This window comes from Trichosurus vulpecula, chromosome 2 (assembly GCF_011100635.1).
Source record: "Trichosurus vulpecula isolate mTriVul1 chromosome 2, mTriVul1.pri, whole genome shotgun sequence".
Lineage (NCBI taxonomy): Eukaryota > Metazoa > Chordata > Mammalia > Diprotodontia > Phalangeridae > Trichosurus > Trichosurus vulpecula.
Genome location: NC_050574.1, coordinates 145,595,843 through 145,613,272, shown reverse-complemented (window position 1 = coordinate 145,613,272; position 17,430 = coordinate 145,595,843). Strand labels below are relative to the sequence as shown.

Below are 17,430 nucleotides of genomic sequence, written 5' to 3'. Positions count from 1 at the left end.
AAGAGATCTAAACAAGAACCACGTCCACACATTCCTGATGCAGTAGACAATTGAGGCAATTACTTATTTAAAATATACAAAACCACAACTACTTTACCCTAAAATACCCAAATGATGGAAGGCAGTGATTTCTTTTTTTTCTTTTTGGCTTAAATTATCCAGATAGTGACCATTAAGGCTCTACTTCATCTTGTGGGTCTAAAGAGATCTAAGGGAATTCAAATGCAATGACCCATCTTGCATCTAGAGGACCCTATCTGGAAGATAAAAAACATGCTTCCCTCCTTGAAGTAGAGAGTGGGGTATGGAATGATGCATGCAATGCAAATGCAATCATTTTGTTGTTTTTTTTTGCTTAACTGTTTTTCTTTGTCATAAGGGAGGGGCCTTTTAATAAGAAATATGATTGGGAAATAACTGTGATATAAAAAAGCATCAATAAAACATTTAAAATAAAACAAAATAAAAAGACCTAAAGTATCTTACAAAAACCAGATAGCTCATTGGCCCTTTTCTTCCAAAAGATAGTATTTGCCTACTGAAATTCATCCTCTGGGCCATTTGCATGACTGAAATGAAACAGAAGCCGGGACTCTTGACTTTCAGTTATAATGTCCTAACCATTAGACTACCCCGTTGTCTTTCTTTGGTGATTGCTTAAGTTTCCCACTAGTAACTATTGGGAGACAGGCTTAGAAATGAGAATGTTCTTGGTAAAATATCAAGTTGTTTCTTCCGGTTTTTGGGAAGTTGACCAGGGTATATTCATTCCAGACATTCCACCCCCCACGGTTAACCTTTCTCCACAGGGCTTCTGTTTGTCATACTTAACACATCTGGTAGACCACAGAGATACAGAATTACACTGGTTTAAATAACTACAATGCAGTTCCAGCCTGACATAAAATTTTACCACTTCCCCATGTATACAGTGTATTTTCAATAATAAAGTTCATAGGGAATTTGCTGACAGAATGAGGCTTTTTTCCTGGGTAGGCCCCAAAATCTGTAGTCACATTTCTTCATGGGTGAAAAATTGAACTATGCTTTAAAATAACACAGTCACATTCAACACCACAAGAGGGAATTGGTTGGCATGACTCTAACAATGCGTTGACTCCAGATGCTGTACTCAAACTGTAAGACTCCACTAAAGAAGTATATATAACCTAAGGAGAAAGAATTATGAAAAATTAGTTACCCCAAATAATATTTCAAATCCCTTTTCTAATTTTTAGATCCCATAAAATAGGTTGGTACTTACTCATTTGTTTTTCAAAAAATAAATTCAACCAACAAGCATGTATTAAATAACACTATGTACCAGGCAGTGTCCCAGATACCTAGGATTCATTAATGGCCAAGAACAAATCTAGGCTTCTAAAACAAGCATGTGTCCTATGAATGTCCTAATTATAGTAGAAAAATCATCTAACTTCCTGGACTTTGCTCCTCAAACTTGGATTATGGGGATGCCAATTGTAACTTTGGATCTGAAGCTTGATTTCCAAAATGTTAAGAGAGTAGGGGAAAGAAAACAAAAAGGAGGAAGAGAAGACATAGGAAAGGATGAGAAGAAAGAAGAGAAGGAGGAGGAACAAGAAGAGGGTGAAAAGAGGAGAAGGAAGAGAAGGAAGAGGAGGAAGAAGAAAGATTAATAGAAAAATTGAAGAGAAAGAAAGAAATTATTGAATGGAAATTTTAAATGATCAAATTTGTGGCTGTTGTAAAGCCTTTTCCTTTCTGAACCCAAAATGCTAGTGGCCTCAAGGAAGACTATGAATGAGGTAAAATATGGTAATGTGGTAATACGGTAAAAAAAATGTAAATCTCTGCAGTACCTATAAACTGCAGAGATTAATATATACTTTACCATAATAATTAGTATATGATAGTGTTATAAATTTCCTTATTTGTAGCATTTGAAACCAATATAATCACCATTTTCATTTCACACAAAATATTTTTTTTTACTCTTCACATTTTCTACCTTCTATAACTTAAGTAAATTGTGATACCTGAACTAACCCACAATTCCTTCTCATTTTATGGGCCCATTTTATAGAAGATATATATATATATATATATATATATATATATATATATATATATATATATATAAACAAATAGGACTAGTTTCTGAAAAGTGAATAGGGTAGAAACACTTACCATTTTTTTCATAGACAGCATCTACTCTGTTACCAATTCCCGGGAATTCTTCCTCGAGTAGTCTGGGATAGCCTTTGTTCATTGTGTGGTTAGTTTCGTCATAGCTACAGAAAAAGGAAATCTCATATCAGCTGGATAGCGTTAGGTGATAAAACTGACAGGCGGTCTTGACATTGAGTTCCCTATTTGAATCCAAATAACCAGAAGTGTTAATGTAGCTCCAGGTACTTAATAGGGGTAGCTAGATGGCATAGTGGATGAGATGCCAGGCCTGGAGTCAGAAAAACTCCAGGCTTAGATACTTAAAAGCTCTATAACCCTGGACAAGTCACTTAACTCCATTTGCCTTGGTTCCCCCATGAGCTGGAGAAGAAAATGGCAAGCCACTCCAGTATCTTTGCTAAGAAAACCCTAAATGGGGTCACGCAGAGTGTGACTGAAAAATGACTAAAGAACAACAAAAGGTACTTCGTGTTTGCTCAATGGAGATTTGATAACTAACAAATCGTGTTACCTTGGGTTCAACATTTCAACTCTCTTGGTTTCAGTTTACTTATCTGTAAAATGAGGAGGTTACACAAGATGACCTCCTAGTTCCAAATCTATGAACCTATAAGCCCTAAATCTATGATCTTATGATGGCTGTCTGAAAACTACTTTTTGCAAATTGATTCAGAGACCTTTCTTGGTTCCATTATGTAGACATCTAAATTGTAAGGATGCTATTGAAAATGACCTACCAAGCTATGCATATTCATTCATTAATTCATTCAAAAAAATTTTTTAAAAACCTACCATGTGTAAAGAACTGTGCAAGACTTGGCAAAAACTATAATACAAAGAACTGGCTTCTGTCCTCAAGGAACTTATATTGCAGTAGGGGAGATAAGCCCTGCTCATGAATAATAGCTTAGAATAATGAAAAATGTGCTATACCTGGGGTTCAAATCTTCCCTCTAACATTTACCAACTTGGTGAGAGCGTGGGCAAGTCTGCAAGTCTAGTTTTCCTTATCTGTAGAATGGGAATGGTAATAGAATTTATCTCACAAGGTTGAGGTGAGAGTCAGGTGAGTTACTGCATTTAAAGCCTTTGGGAAACCTTAAAGAGCTATTTAAATGTTCACTGTTGTTAAATGAAATACAAGGCATTGTGACAAGTATCCTAAGAGAAGACCAAAAGTGTCCTGGGAGTTCAGAATAGGAGACAGCTCTCCTGGCTGGGGTGATGAAGAAAGGCATGGTGGAGAAGATGGCACCTCAGGTAGTACTGAAGAACAGGGGCTGATTTTTATAGGGAAAAGTTAGAGTGACAAGGACACTTCCACTTGAGATAACAAAAATCCAAAAGGCATAAGAACACAACAAGAAATGTTAACTAAGACAACCTATAGTATAGGAAACAAATAGAAAATTAGTGGGAGATAATACTAGGAAAAGAAAACTCGGGCTAGCTATGAAGGCCTTTCAAATGTCTTTGAAGGCCAAGGCATTTGGACTTTTTTTACTTTGCCCGACTCCCCAGTGGGACCAGCACTCACTTCTGAATTGAAGACCTTTCAGAAAACTGTCATTTTCCAGCACTATCGAATGGTATTCCTTAAAAGGGATAGAGATGGGTAAAGAGCAGACAAGTTTGGGGGTTCCAAAGAGAGGTACTATGATGACTAATCGTGTGTAGGAAGGAGTGGGAGAGAAGTGAATTAGGAAGTAATGACTAAAAGGGGTACAAAGAAGGAAAGCTTGACATTGAATGAAAGTGCCTAGTGGGAGTCAGAATCACATAGTAGTTGAGGCAACTAATTAATACACAATAGTTAAAGACCAAGGCTGCTTAGGAATAGATAAGAGTTAAAAATAGTTATACTGGAGCCCTTTTTAAAAGACTTGTAGTATTTTAAACCAATTCAACCTTTATTAAGTTTCTTCTGTGTACAAGACACTGGAGTAGGTCCTGGGGATAGGAAGACAAAATGTAAAACTTCTTACCCTCAAGTAATTTACATTCTACTGGGGGAACAATTTAAAATTTAACAGCCCCACCTGATTGATTTGACTATTGAAGATTCATTTAAAAAAAAATATGGCACCTTTTACTTTGCATTTTCTTAGTGACAGACTAAACTGACCTGTATGTAAGAACTGTCACGTAGGCTAAGAGGACACATGGTGGAAAAGAAAATTCTGTAAGGGTGGTTTCCCTACCTCCAGAAATGATTTCCAGTGAAGAAGAGGGTCTCGCCTGTAGCTTCAATGTGGACCGCAGCATCTATCCTCTTCACCTCTTTTGGGAACCCCATCTCAGAGATTTTCTTGGGGTATTCCTTCAGTATGTCATAGCCATTCAGGGCCCAAAACTTTCTGCCTAGGATAAGTGGCAGAACAGCATTTCAGGATTCCAAGAGAATCTTTTAAAATGTACATTTATCTTAATGAAAAAGGAGCCATGGGTGATCTAAACACATGGATTTTGTCACCTTATCTCTGAAAGTATGAAATTACAAACATTATTCAAGCCAAGTTTAAATCCAACCCTCCCAATTTCCTAACCATGAGTTCAGCCACACAAATGTTTCCATGCTTTGCCAATTGTTACTGCATATTTATGCACATGTATGCGTATATATATACATACATATGTATTAAATTTTGGGGAAATAAATATGTAAAAATTCTGCATTCATCTGCAAGCAAGATAGCAGTAATACTAAAGTATAGACTGATAAGTGCTAGTAGATCATGGTACCATGGAAAGCAGATTATTAGCTTTGTGATATTAGGCAAATCATTTAATTTCCCTGAGCTTTAATAGCCTCAACTGTACAATTATGGTGCTAAACTAATGGTCTGTAAGGTCTCTCTGACATCTAATCTGTGGTTTCAAAATTCTATTTTTCAAGGTTTACAAAGCTTTCGCCCTTGTAATTAACACTCAGTAGTATAAGTCCTATCAATTAAATTGAACTGAAAAATTTGACATCATGGCCAAAAATTAATTGCTTTTCCACAAAGCCTAGAAATGGTCAACAGCAATTTGAATCTTCCACAAATCAAATTTGGAGAGAGCTAGCAGGACTGTTTTGGGTGCTCTCAGTCATCTGATTGTCTTTATCTATTCTTTCTGAAATTCAAAGTTTTTACATCCCAAAGTAGACATTGGAGTAGAATTGCAGTGGTTGTGAATTCGATTATGTGTACTAAGGAAGAAAAAGCAAGGGAAAGCTCCCTGGGAGAAGACTTACCTCTAAAGATGAATATTAGGTCATGAGCAGGGTTCTCATATGCTGCATCAATACTGTTTGGAAGTTCTGGCCAAAATGATTTGGTTAAAAACAGATCTGGCTCAATCATCTGAGGATGTAGACGCCAGAAGAATCTAAGGAAGGCAAGAATAAAGAGTTGCTGTTGCATGAAATGATGCCTCTTTCCTGTGCCTGTACAAACAGCAGGCACTTAATAAGTGCTAGCTGACTAGCTGACTGTCTCCACTGGCCTTTCCAGAGGATCTACGCCAAGTCATTCTGCATCTTCAGCTTCAATATGCTTAGGTTGTAGGCAGTCTTTCCATTATTTGAGAAAAAACTTTTATTTTTAATGCCATGTAGAAGTAGTGTGTAGTGTATTAGTACCATGATTACAGGATTATTGTGTATTTCAGAATCTGATTGGATCTTAAGATGACAGCAATAGAGCTGGAAAGGACCCCAGAGTCCATCCAGTCTAGCCCCCTCATTTTACAGTTAAGGAAACGGGGCCCATAGAAGCTAAGTAATTTGGCTAAGGTCATAAAGGCAATAAGTGTCATAGTTAAGATTTAAACCTAGGCTTTCAGATGCCTAATTCTCAGACTCTTAATCCAGCATTCACTCCATGATACCTATAGTATGGAATGGAATAAACATTTACATAGCACCTACTATGTGCTGTACGTACTAAGTGCTTTTTACATATATTATCTCATTTAATTCTTACAACAACTCTGGGAGGTAAGCACTTGTATTATTTCCATTTTACAGATGAGGAAATTGAGACAGAGGATAAATGACTTGCCCAGAGTTAAACAGCTAGTGTCTCAAGTCAGGTTTGCATTTATGTCTTACTAACTCCAGGCCTAGCATTCTATTTATTGCAGCATCAGCTGACTCTGGTACCAACCACAAAAGTTACGAAAGGATTTCATGAAAAGTCTTTTCAGTAGCGAGAAATGATGTTGCCTTTTCACTACCACATTTTAAAATATTTTTAATAATTTTTTTTCCTCCCAAGAATAATTTTTTCTTCCCTGAATTAAAAAACTTTCTATATTGGGAATGCTTTTGAACAGTGGGCATGACACCTAGTTTTTTAATGTACCATTTATGTAGTATATTTGCCTCCTGTCATCCACACACCAAGGATTTCTAAATTGAACTGTTATCTCCTTTTATCGAGGAATACTGTTAAGAAAGATTATAATGATGTAAACAGTAACTATGTTTAATGCCAAAGCAACCAGTCACAAAGTGAAAAGTTTAGTCATCCAATTTACCCTTGACTTTATTCTAGAGCGTGTGTGTATGCGTGTCTTTACTCCCAGCGCTTAGCACAGTGTCTGACGCATAGTGGATGCTTAACGAATGCATGTTGATTTGACTTGACTTGAGTTCATTAACATAATGGCAGCCTCCTTAGCAGATAATTTTATAGGTGACCTTGTTAAGAAAATTTATCCATTTGTGGCCAAACTTTTTTTTATAAGCCTTTCTAAATTTCTGAAGTTTGGATGAAAATTGGTCACCAGTCTCTACCTCAAAGGCTGTCCCAGGTAGAAAGATCTGCCAGAGTTTATGCTTCACTGGCAAAGCCTTCAAGGATCCAAAGTAGTTTCCAGCCCATTAGAGTAAAATGAAATAAAGAAGTCAAAAACAGGAAACTGTATTTTTTTTTTCACCAACTTGATAGCATTTTTTTACCTGACACAGCTGTGTTTGCACCTGCAGACATTGTTTCAGATGTACTTTTCAAATGTTTGTCCTTTGACTGAAAATTGTACTTACCTATCTTTAAAGATTATTGTTTCTCCTCGAAGGCTAGTGACAGCATCCAGTGACAAGGCAGGATCACATTTGTCTGGGGTTTTGGGATGTTTGTGGTCCGGGTCTTCATCTCCAGGGCCTGAAACCATGAATTGAATCATAAGGATGACTGCTGCTTCTCTAAATGTGAAATGACTGCATTCCATGTAAAAGCTACCATCCCATTGCAGTAGGCCACAGGACTGCTGTTGATGAGTCCTTCCCCTCATCCCTCTCCCAGCATGACAGGGTAGAAAAAGGACTGTACGGAAAACCAAGAAACCTGTCTTTACATCCCACTTTTACCATCAACTACCTTCAGTTGCCTCCCCTGGAAAATACCCCTCTGACCTAGCTCACATAGTTACTGTGACTATCAGATGAGATTAATGTGTACAAAAGAATATACATTGCAAAGCATATATGTGTACAGTATACAAAGGTAGGAAAGAAATTTAGGCTGTGTTTGAGAATATTTGTTCATTTGGTATATATTTGAGATTTCTTTGGTGTGGGGAACTCCTGGTGAGGGAACTCCTTCCATAGGTTGCAGATTTTTTTTTTGGCAAGGCAATCAGGGTTAAGTGACTTGTGCATGGTCACATAGCTAGTAAATGTCAAGCATCTGGGATCACATTTGAGCTCGGGTCCTCCTGACTCCAGGGCCAGTGTTCCATCCACTGCACCATCTAGTTGCCTGTCATAGGTTGCAGATTGACAACTCACCTATAACTTATGATCCTGGAGTGCTTGGCTCTATGGGGCTCTGAGAAGTGACACGATTTGCCCATTGATTGCACAGCTCATCAGTGTTAGATTCAGAGCTTGAACCTACATCTTCCTAACTCCAAAGCTGCTGCTCTATCCACCCTCCATGGATATTTTTAAACACCAACATACCAAAATAAAAAATAAATGCCCGAGGAGTATGGTTTTCTATTCAGGCTTTCTGGGTCGTTTTAGAAAAATGTGGCCATATTCTCTCCAGATTTAATAGATAAGCCAATGTGGGTGGATAGAAAGCTATTCAGAGCCTTAGAAAACTAAGACATGCACTTACTGTGATTAATCATGTCTATCTATAACATACCATAGAGAGTTTGGATGCCTTGTACATCATCATCAGGAAGCACAAAGCCACTTTTGCCCGTATAGGTATAGATGGGAAACATAAGCGCACCAGGATCCTTGGAGTGGTCCAGGCCCAAAGAGTGGCCAAACTCATGGGCAGCAACAAGAAACAAGTTATATCCTACAAGAAAAAAAAGTCAAGCCCATTTAATAAAAACTCACTTTAAAAAAATTATAAAGCATCATTTAACAACCCCGTAAGGCACGTGATACAAATATCATTATAGAGCTGGGCGATATGGTAGACAGAGCATTAGACTTGGAATGAGGAAAACCCGAGATCAGATCCTGTCTCAGACATTACCAACTGTATGATCCCAAGAGAATCACTTGCGTACTATCTGCCTCAGTTTCCTAAGCTGTAAAATGGAGATTATAATAGCACCTACCTTGCAAGATTGTGGTGAGAAAATACATGAAATAGCAAGCATTTTGCATACCGTAAAGTGCTATATAAATGTTATCATTACTCTTTTATTATTATTATAGTCATTTAGCAGATAAGGAAACTGAAGATCAAATAAGTAACTTGTACGTATATAATCATAAAACTAGCAAATTCCAAACTGGGATCCAAACTCAGATATTGTGACTCCAAAGTCTAATGCTATATAAAGCTACTACTTTGATTTAGCCTCAAAAAAGTGATATTGTCTTATCCGTGGAGTCAGTGGTTATCACTGTTATCAGAGTTATCCCTGAGGAAAGGCTTTGTAAACCCAAAGGCTTTACATAAATGTCAGCTATCATTGTTAATATTACTACTGTTATCATTATTAATCTTGGAATTATTCGCAGAGCACAATGGCTTGACTATAATAGTTGACCAATATATGTTTACATAATTAAAACAAGTTTATTTAAATCAAAGTTTACTTTCTTGGCACCTTATATTCACATCCTCTCTAATTTGTTGTCGCTACACCATTTTTCAATTGTGTTTGACTTTTCACAATCCCATTTGGGTTTGGGTTTACCATTTCCTTCTCCAGCTCATTTTACAGATGAGGAAACTGAAGCATACAGGGTTAAGTGACTTGCTCAGGATCACACAGCTAGTAAGTGTCTGAGACTGGATTTGAACCCAGGGAGATGAGTGTTCCTGACTCTAGGCCCAGCACCCTATCCATTGAGCCACCTAGCTGCTTACTGTACCTCCTACCTGCCTATGTGTAGTTTTCACTATATTCATTTTCTTATAGCTACCATTCAGTAGCTTAATATCAATTGATTTAAATAATATCAACTTTTTTGTGTGTTCTGTGTGATAATTTCTGACTACCAAATTTGAATATCAATTATCTAAACTAGACCAGTTCGTAATAATTCAGTGTGAAAGCTTGATTTTCCACCTCTCTTTTAAATAAGTGGTCAGAAAACTGGGCTGCTAAAATATAAGGGGACACTCACTACATATGGAAAGTACATACTAGCTGCATAACCCAGTACAATTTTATACGCAAGGCAATCAGCATCAAAAAGATACCCAGCTTTGTATGGCAGGTTTTCATTCCTAACCCTACAACATACATAAAGATGTACAATAAGTGAAAAGATACCTACCAGAGAAGTAATTGTTCTGAGAAACAGGACAGTAAGGGGCAGGTCCTATACATAATGACTCTCCTTTATAACATGAGCAGATCAATTAATTCCTTTATTTCCAATATTTCTTAAAAGGAGATTAATAAGACTGCTGAGTTGTTTGGCCCTAAGGAATTTTAGATTTCTAGAAGAACAATCTTCAGCAAATGCTGGGGTTCTTGAAAGCTACACCAATGGAACATAAGCCGTGGCAGAGGCTATAAACCTGGTAAAAGTTTCACACGTGGGTACCATTAAAGACACTACGTCTGTTACCAAAGGCTCACCCTCACCAAGTTGGAAGAGGAGAGGCATATCACCAGAGGACTGACCACCAGGTAGTGACGTTTATCTCTCACAACTACTCATGAACGTCTTCTACTAAGTTATCAGGGTGGGGAAGTGGTGGGATGGGTGGAATGGTTGCATTTACAATGCAAGCACAGATTCTTGTAGAATTGAAGTATGCAGATAGATGAGAGACAGACAGAGACAGAGAGATAGAGTGAAAGTGGTATATATAGAGATGTAGATATACACTTGTATACACGCACATTTTTATATATATGTATATATATATATATACACTAATAGAAGGTTCAAGTGAATCATCGTACTTTACACATACACTTACATGTAAGATGTACACACACATACACACACACACAGGTAATGTAAAGTATGATGATTCACTTGAAATGTCTATAATTTCTTCCTACAGTGACCAAGTCTTTAGCCTAACCTAAAATTACTAGACCATATCCACATTCTAAATTAACTGTTCCCTTTTAAATATTTGAATGAAATTACCTTTGGCACTATTTGTCCAGGTTTCATCATCATCAAAATGAGCATCCCCTCCATAGTTGGGCCCAGGAGGAAAAGCATGAGCCAGAAGCCCAGAAGGTCCATCAAAGGGATAGAAGTCTCCATGCTCTGCAAATCAAAGCAGCATTTAGGAATCCCATTTTTAAAATGGTTCAAAGTCCAAAAGGCATTTCTAGTGAGTGGCTCTGCTCTCTTACCTTTTGTTCCAAAGGAGATCATGATATCAGCAGTACCATCGTGGAGCCTGGTAAAGTTGAGAGGTGTCACATCAGACCAGACCTTCAGCGCTTTTCTTATTGCCTTGTCCACTTCTGCTTGGGTCATGTCTGGGGTGTAATTCAGGATCCTGTTCATCAGAGGAAACAAGTTAAACTTCTTTGGGGGTTCAAGTCATTTTATAATGAACTTCCTTGGAAGGCTACCAGACATTTCACTGGACAGAGCTCTCTATTTCTTCAAAGTAGCTCATGACTTCCAAGGATTTATTCATGAATGAGTAAAGGGACCTGGTCAACATGATTTCAAACTAGTTGGTAGAAAGTGAAAAATTCCAATATCTGGACACCTCTAAATAGGCAGATGTTTGCCATCAAGTAGACAAAGCCTCCAGATGTTTTGTGGAACTTTTCATTTTGCATCCAGAAGTTTGGGGGTTTCTATTGATACAGAAGAGGCTTAAAACAGCTCCAAGTTTCCTAAAAAGGAAATAGTTCATTTTTCTGACTTTTGGAATATTACATGTCTGTCACACATTTGTAGAGGCACATCTTCCTAATTAGTCTTCCATGTCTATAATGAATTATAGTGATTCTCGGAAGAATTTTTTGTTATTTTTAGAGAAAAAATACTTTTCACATTAAAATGTAAGGCAATTTCATGTTATAATCTTTTCACAGTGCTAGGAAGAAATACTAGTGTACAGGATATTTTTGGACTTGAATCTTACATACTAACTAGAAAATTATAATATTCTGTCAGGGCTATACATGTCACTTACATTTCTTATATCTCAAGTTTCCTATGATTGAAATTAGACAGTTAAACATAAAAAGAGCAAATGAGTGACAAAGAAGAACCATCTAGCATTTTACCTGTAGGTTAAATCAAACTTGGGCCACTTGATATTTCGGGGGAAGAAGTTGTATTCTCCCACATCAGGGACCCCACATCTTGGCTTTTTCATCACATCTAAAGTGTCGTCATCCAATTTGCCAGTCACTTCCAAGCCAAAGAACGATTGCATTTCTCTAAGTTTTTCTGTTGCAGTACTTGATGTCTTCTTCATCAGTATGCCAGCAGGGTTAGAATAAAGATTGTAGTATGTCTTCAAATAGTTCTAGAAAAAAAAACACTAACTGTTATAATCCCAAAGATCATGGTAATAGGATGTTTAAAAATGCTGAAATATCTTACCTCTGCGAACAGTAGGTCCTCCTGTGTCAGATCATCATCATCATCCTCATCATCATCATAGGATAGAGGGAAAGCTGAACAATATGTCCAGCTCAATAGAAAGAAGGCAACTATGACACTTGGCTGCATCTTGGCTTTTCACCCTTGGAAGCTGCTGTCCTGCCAAAGGAACGATGCCTTTACTTTTATAGACCTAAATTGATGAGTCATCTGTTATAGACAAGTTTCAACTTCCCAGTCAGTGTAAGGTAAACATGCTTACTTGACTATTTTGTTTTGCCCAAGAGGTTGTGGTTTGTGGTAAAATTTGAGGGAAATATAAAATGTGGGTCTCTTTGGTTTCCACAGGGTCTCAAAACCTAGTTTGCAAAATTGACATACTAAGCAGATTTATTGGCACTGTGGGAAATAGGGGAGTCGATTTTTCTCTTCATGGTGATTTTATTTTTGGCCATTTACCATGTCAACTTATTCAATATTACAAGAATATGAGAATTGGGTTACTTGGACATTTCCTCCATATAGGCAGTTTATGAGCCCTCCAGGATTTCATAGAGGGTAGACATGAATTACAGAAAGAAAAAATATTATCCTACTAACGACAATCCCATAATGAGCTTTCACAAATCCTTCCAGCCTCTCAGCTTCCCAACTCTGACATTATCCTTGACTCTTGACTCTCACTCATCCCATGTATCCGATCAATCACCAACTCTTGTCATTTCTATCTCTACAACATCTCTCTCATACACGTTCTCTGACATTATCCTTGACTCTTGACTCTCACTCATCCCATGTATCTGATCAATCACCAACTCTTGTCATTTCTATCTCTACAACATCTCTCTCATACACGTCCTCTTTTCCACTCCTACAGCCACAACCCCAGATCAGGTCTTCATCACTTTTTGTTAGATTATGGCAATAGACTTCTACTTGGTGTCTCTGCCTCAAGTTTCTGCCCATTTGAATCCATCATCCACAGCCACCAAAGTGATTTTCCTAAAGCAGACATTGGATCATGTCACTTCCCTGAGCCATAAACTCCAGTGTTCCTCATTTCCTCTAGGTTGAAATATGAATTCTCCTGTTTGCCGTTTAAATATTTTCCCATCCTAGCCACTTTTTACCTTTCCAGCCTTATAGATTACTCTCCTTTTACTTCACAATCCAGCCATACTGGTCTACAGTCCTAAATATGTGTCTTTTCCTTCTCTTCTCTCTCTGTACATTTTCACTGGCTGTCCCCCGTGTTTTTGATGCACTCCTTCATCACGCGCACCTCTTAGGATACTTTGAATCCTTCAAGAGACACAGGCAATGGGGCGTAGAAATTTATCTTGCTCTACAAGAAAGGAAGGGAAAAGGGGATGGGAGGGGAGTGGGGTGACAGAAGGGAGGGCTGACTGGGGAACAGGGCAACCAGAATATATGCCATCTTGGAGTGGAGGGGAGGGTAGAAATGGGGAGAAAATTTGTAATTCAAACTCTTGTGAAAATCAATGCTGAAAACTAAATATGTTAAATAAATAAATTTTAAAAAAAGAAACTTACAGTAGCCATCTTCTATATGAAGCCTTTCTTGAGCTCCCTCCCCAAATCACCTTCTGTTAATCTAATATCTATTATGTATATCCTTTGCACGTCACCATCAGAATGTGAACTCCTTGAGGGAAAAAAAACTATTTTGGTTTTATTTTTACATCTTCAGTGCTTAGAACTGTGCCTGGAACATATCGAGCGATAAATAAATGATTGTTGATTGATTCATAGATTAATTTTCAAACAACAGATCGAGCCTTTCCCCTTTGGTAGCATCTATCAGAGCCTAAGCTCCCCTAAGAGCCATGGGTGACCTTTATCTCCCTGGTGAAACACTGAAGTTGGACTTCATGAAGAAGGACATGGAGGAAAGGTGTAGTACAGAATGAGCAGACATGGATGGATTGTACTGTATTGTTAGAGGCATTTACATCAATGACATCACAAATCCATTGGCATATTGGAGTACTGAAGAGTAGCTTTGAATATAATGGCCCCCATCTAGAGGAATCTAGTATGGATGGAAGAATTATAGGGTTTTTGACTTCAGGCTGATTATTTGAGTAAAGTGGGATTGGACCTGAACAAAAAGATCAAAGTATTGCATTTGCTGCAACAATAAAATTAGAATTAGAAACTGATCAGGAAGGAGAGGAAAACCAGTAGAATCTAGTATGAAGTCTAAATTTGGGGAAAGTGACTCAGAAATATGTTCCCATGGGCTTTTTAAAATTCTACAAAGGAAGTCAGGTTAAGACAAGTAGGAAACTCTCAAGGATGAAATCCAAAAGAGAAAAGTCTATGGGGAAAAACAGGGAGTTAGCTAAAGATAGCAATGTGGATACATACGGAACTCATTTTTACCAACTTAGATTTGTAAGAGGTATGTATAGTAGATGGAGGGAAGGACAGATAAGAGAAGATAAAAGTGTGGCACGGTCCCATGAGAATAATGTCAGGAGCTCTATACCTCATAATGAACTGAGAAAAGCTAAGGACAACAAAAGCAGCTTTTTATTATATTAACAAAATGATGAAAATTAAAGAAAGGATAAAACCGATGCTCAGGGTGGATGGAATGATGATACCCAACCACAGAGAGAAGCCAAAGCTGCTCAGCTCTTGTTTGGTTTTTGATTTCTCCATTGAGGAAAATTATAATTGGACTAGAAAGAAAAACATTAAAATGGACACTAGGAATTTGATACCTAAGATAAGTAGAGAGATGATAAAGGAATGCCTAACTACTCTTGATCACTTTGGCCCAGATGAACTATATACCAAGATACTGAGATAAGTGGCGGATATCATTGATGAGTGACTGTTGGCAATATTTAAACAATTATGGAGGACAAGAGAGGTGTTATATGACGGGCGAAGGGCAATCTTCCCAGTTTTTACATCAAAGAATAGAGTCTGAGAAAATCTAGAAAAGGAAGCATTGGTCACAAAAAGCCACCAAAACTTCATCAAAAACAGGTCCTGCAGATGCATCTTATTTCCCTTTTGGATAGGGGTACTAGACCTATGGGAACACTATATCTTTACAGTCTAGACGTTTGGGCTGAAATTAATAAAATGCAATTTACTTGGGTTCAAAAAATCAACTTTAATAATCACAAGATAAGGGAGACAGGACTAGATAGAAGTTCCTCTGGAAGATATCTGGAGGATTTAATGGGTTGTAAGCTCAATATGAATCAATGGGATAGATAACATGGCAGTCAAGAATGCTTATACAATCTGTGCTTGCACTAAGAAAGGCATGGTGTCCAGTAACAAGGAGGAGCACCTTGTCTTGTTCGACAGCACCAATGTGTTCGGTTCCAGGCACAGTATAAGAAAAGCATTGAGAAAAGCTGGGTTGCATCCTGAGAAGGGCAGATTGGATAAAGAAACACATCAAGGTCAGGCCACATGAAAACTGGGAGAAGGAATTAGGGATATTTGGCTTGGAGAAGAGAAACTGCAGAAGGACATTATCACTGTCTTTAGTTTCTGAAGGAGCATTATGTAAAAGAAGAACGCAATTTATTCTGCTTGGCCCAATTAGAGCAACTGATGGAAGCTTGGAGTGATATATTTTTCTGTGGAAAAACTTCGGAACAATTAGTGTTATCCACAATAAAACAGTTGGATGCATTAGGAGGTAGTGGGTTCTCCTTCACTGGCTGGAGGATCACTTACCTGTTCAATGTACTATTGACAGGATTCATCTTCCAACTCATCACAGGTAAGACTAGATTATTTCTGAGGCCCCTTACAAGTCAATAATTAAGCCAAATGAAATGAGGTTTAAGGCCCTCATCCAGATGGTTCCTAGGAATTAAGATGCCCAACGCTGAATCACAGGATCATAGATTTAGAGCTGTTGTTCCTTGTTCATCCATCCTTCATTTTTGAAGAGGACAAATGATGTCACAGGATGATGTCTTGATTTATACGTGAATTGAATTTAAGTGATGCAAAGTTGCACAAAGTTGTCAGCCTCACTCTCTCTTCCAGGGTTATTGAAGTCTAGTAGCAAGACAACCAGTGGTGGTCTGGAATGCAATGGATGACTTTGGCATCTTTGATGTCTGACCAAGCTCTGAGTGCTCCACAGTGTCCACTTCAGCCATCTCCGAGGCCACTGGAACAAATTGTTATCATCTGCCCTTTCTTCTGGGGGAAATCTTCACATGCTTGGGGTAGACATCCCCCTAACTCATTGATGGGTTTGAGGCCTGTTGAGCCCAGATGGTTTTACCAGGGTGTAGCCACTATGCATGCTAGAGCTTCTTGGAGCCACAGATGAGAGTTGAGTGACGGGTAAATACCAAAGGTAGGAGAGAAGCCCTGAAAAGGGCTCAGCAACCCCTCACACAGAGGTGCTGATCCTCCCTGAGCACCCCAGATTTTTTTTATTTAGAGCTAGAAGAAACTCTAGAGGCCATTGAACTCAACCCACTCAATTTTATAGATGAGGAATCTGAGGCACAAAAAAGTAAAGTGAGCTGCTCAGAGTAACACAATTAGTAAGGGTCTGAGGAACAATTCAAGCTCTAGTTGTGGATAGAGTGTTGCATTTGGGGCCAAGAAGATCTGAATTCAGATCCTGCCTCATACATTTATTCATTGCATGATCCTGGGCAAGTTGCTTAACCTATTTGCCTCAGTTTTCCCATCTGTAAAAATGGTGATAATATGCAGGGTTATTGTGAAGATCAAATGAAATATTTGTAAAGCACTCTGCAAACCTTAAAGCACTATATAAATGCTGACTATTATTACTGTAATGCTTAATAAGCCTAATAAAATATCCACTATGCCACCTAATTACCTCAGATGAATCTTAAATCAAGTTTGACCAGGCCACATTGACTTGGACAAAGATCAAGAAGTTTCATGAGACCATGAGATGCCCTTTCAAAAATAGGATTATTAGAACCGCTATCTCAAAAGAAAAAATAAAACTTTTAGGAACACAATACCTGTGACTGAAGCCATAAATTTTCCCAAGCTCCTGAAGCTGATTATTCTGAGCAATAAATGTAGTTTGACCTCTAGACTCAAGAAAGCAACCTAAGAGGCCATAAGCTTGATATTTCCTTAATAAGCTCCCTTACTCTTAATGACAGTTAATACTCACATAGTACTTTAAGGCTTATGAAGTACCTCAGATTCATTATCTCATTTGATCCTTACAATAATACTCATGGTACAGCGGG

The 17,430-nt window shown here is 38.0% G+C and overlaps 1 protein-coding gene across 1 annotated transcript; it reads right to left on the bottom strand.

Moving 5' to 3' along the window:
* Positions 1-1,068: 1,068 nt before the first annotated feature.
* On the bottom strand, positions 1,069-12,307 carry MMP13 (matrix metallopeptidase 13). Its single transcript, XM_036745367.1, has 10 exons — positions 12,179-12,307; positions 11,857-12,101; positions 10,963-11,111; positions 10,748-10,873; positions 8,313-8,474; positions 7,205-7,322; positions 5,411-5,544; positions 4,374-4,533; positions 2,170-2,273; positions 1,069-1,169 (listed from the first exon to the last, which is right to left on the bottom strand). Exons 1-10 carry the CDS (start codon positions 12,305-12,307, stop codon positions 1,069-1,071), a joined length of 1,428 nt encoding a protein of 475 aa, XP_036601262.1.
* Between the last annotated feature and the right edge of the window lie 5,123 nt (positions 12,308-17,430).

Coding starts and splice junctions, on each gene's coding strand:
- MMP13 (XM_036745367.1), bottom strand. CDS start 12,307: ATGCAGCCAAGTGTCATAGTTGCCTTCTTTCTATTGAGCTGGACATAT. Junction 5,545..7,204: donor ACAATAATCTTTAAAGATAG/GTAAGTACAATT, acceptor TGCCTTCCTTAG/ATTCTTCTGGCGTCTACATC. Junction 4,534..5,410: donor CCTAATATTCATCTTTAGAG/GTAAGTCTTCTC, acceptor CACTTATCCTAG/GCAGAAAGTTTTGGGCCCTG.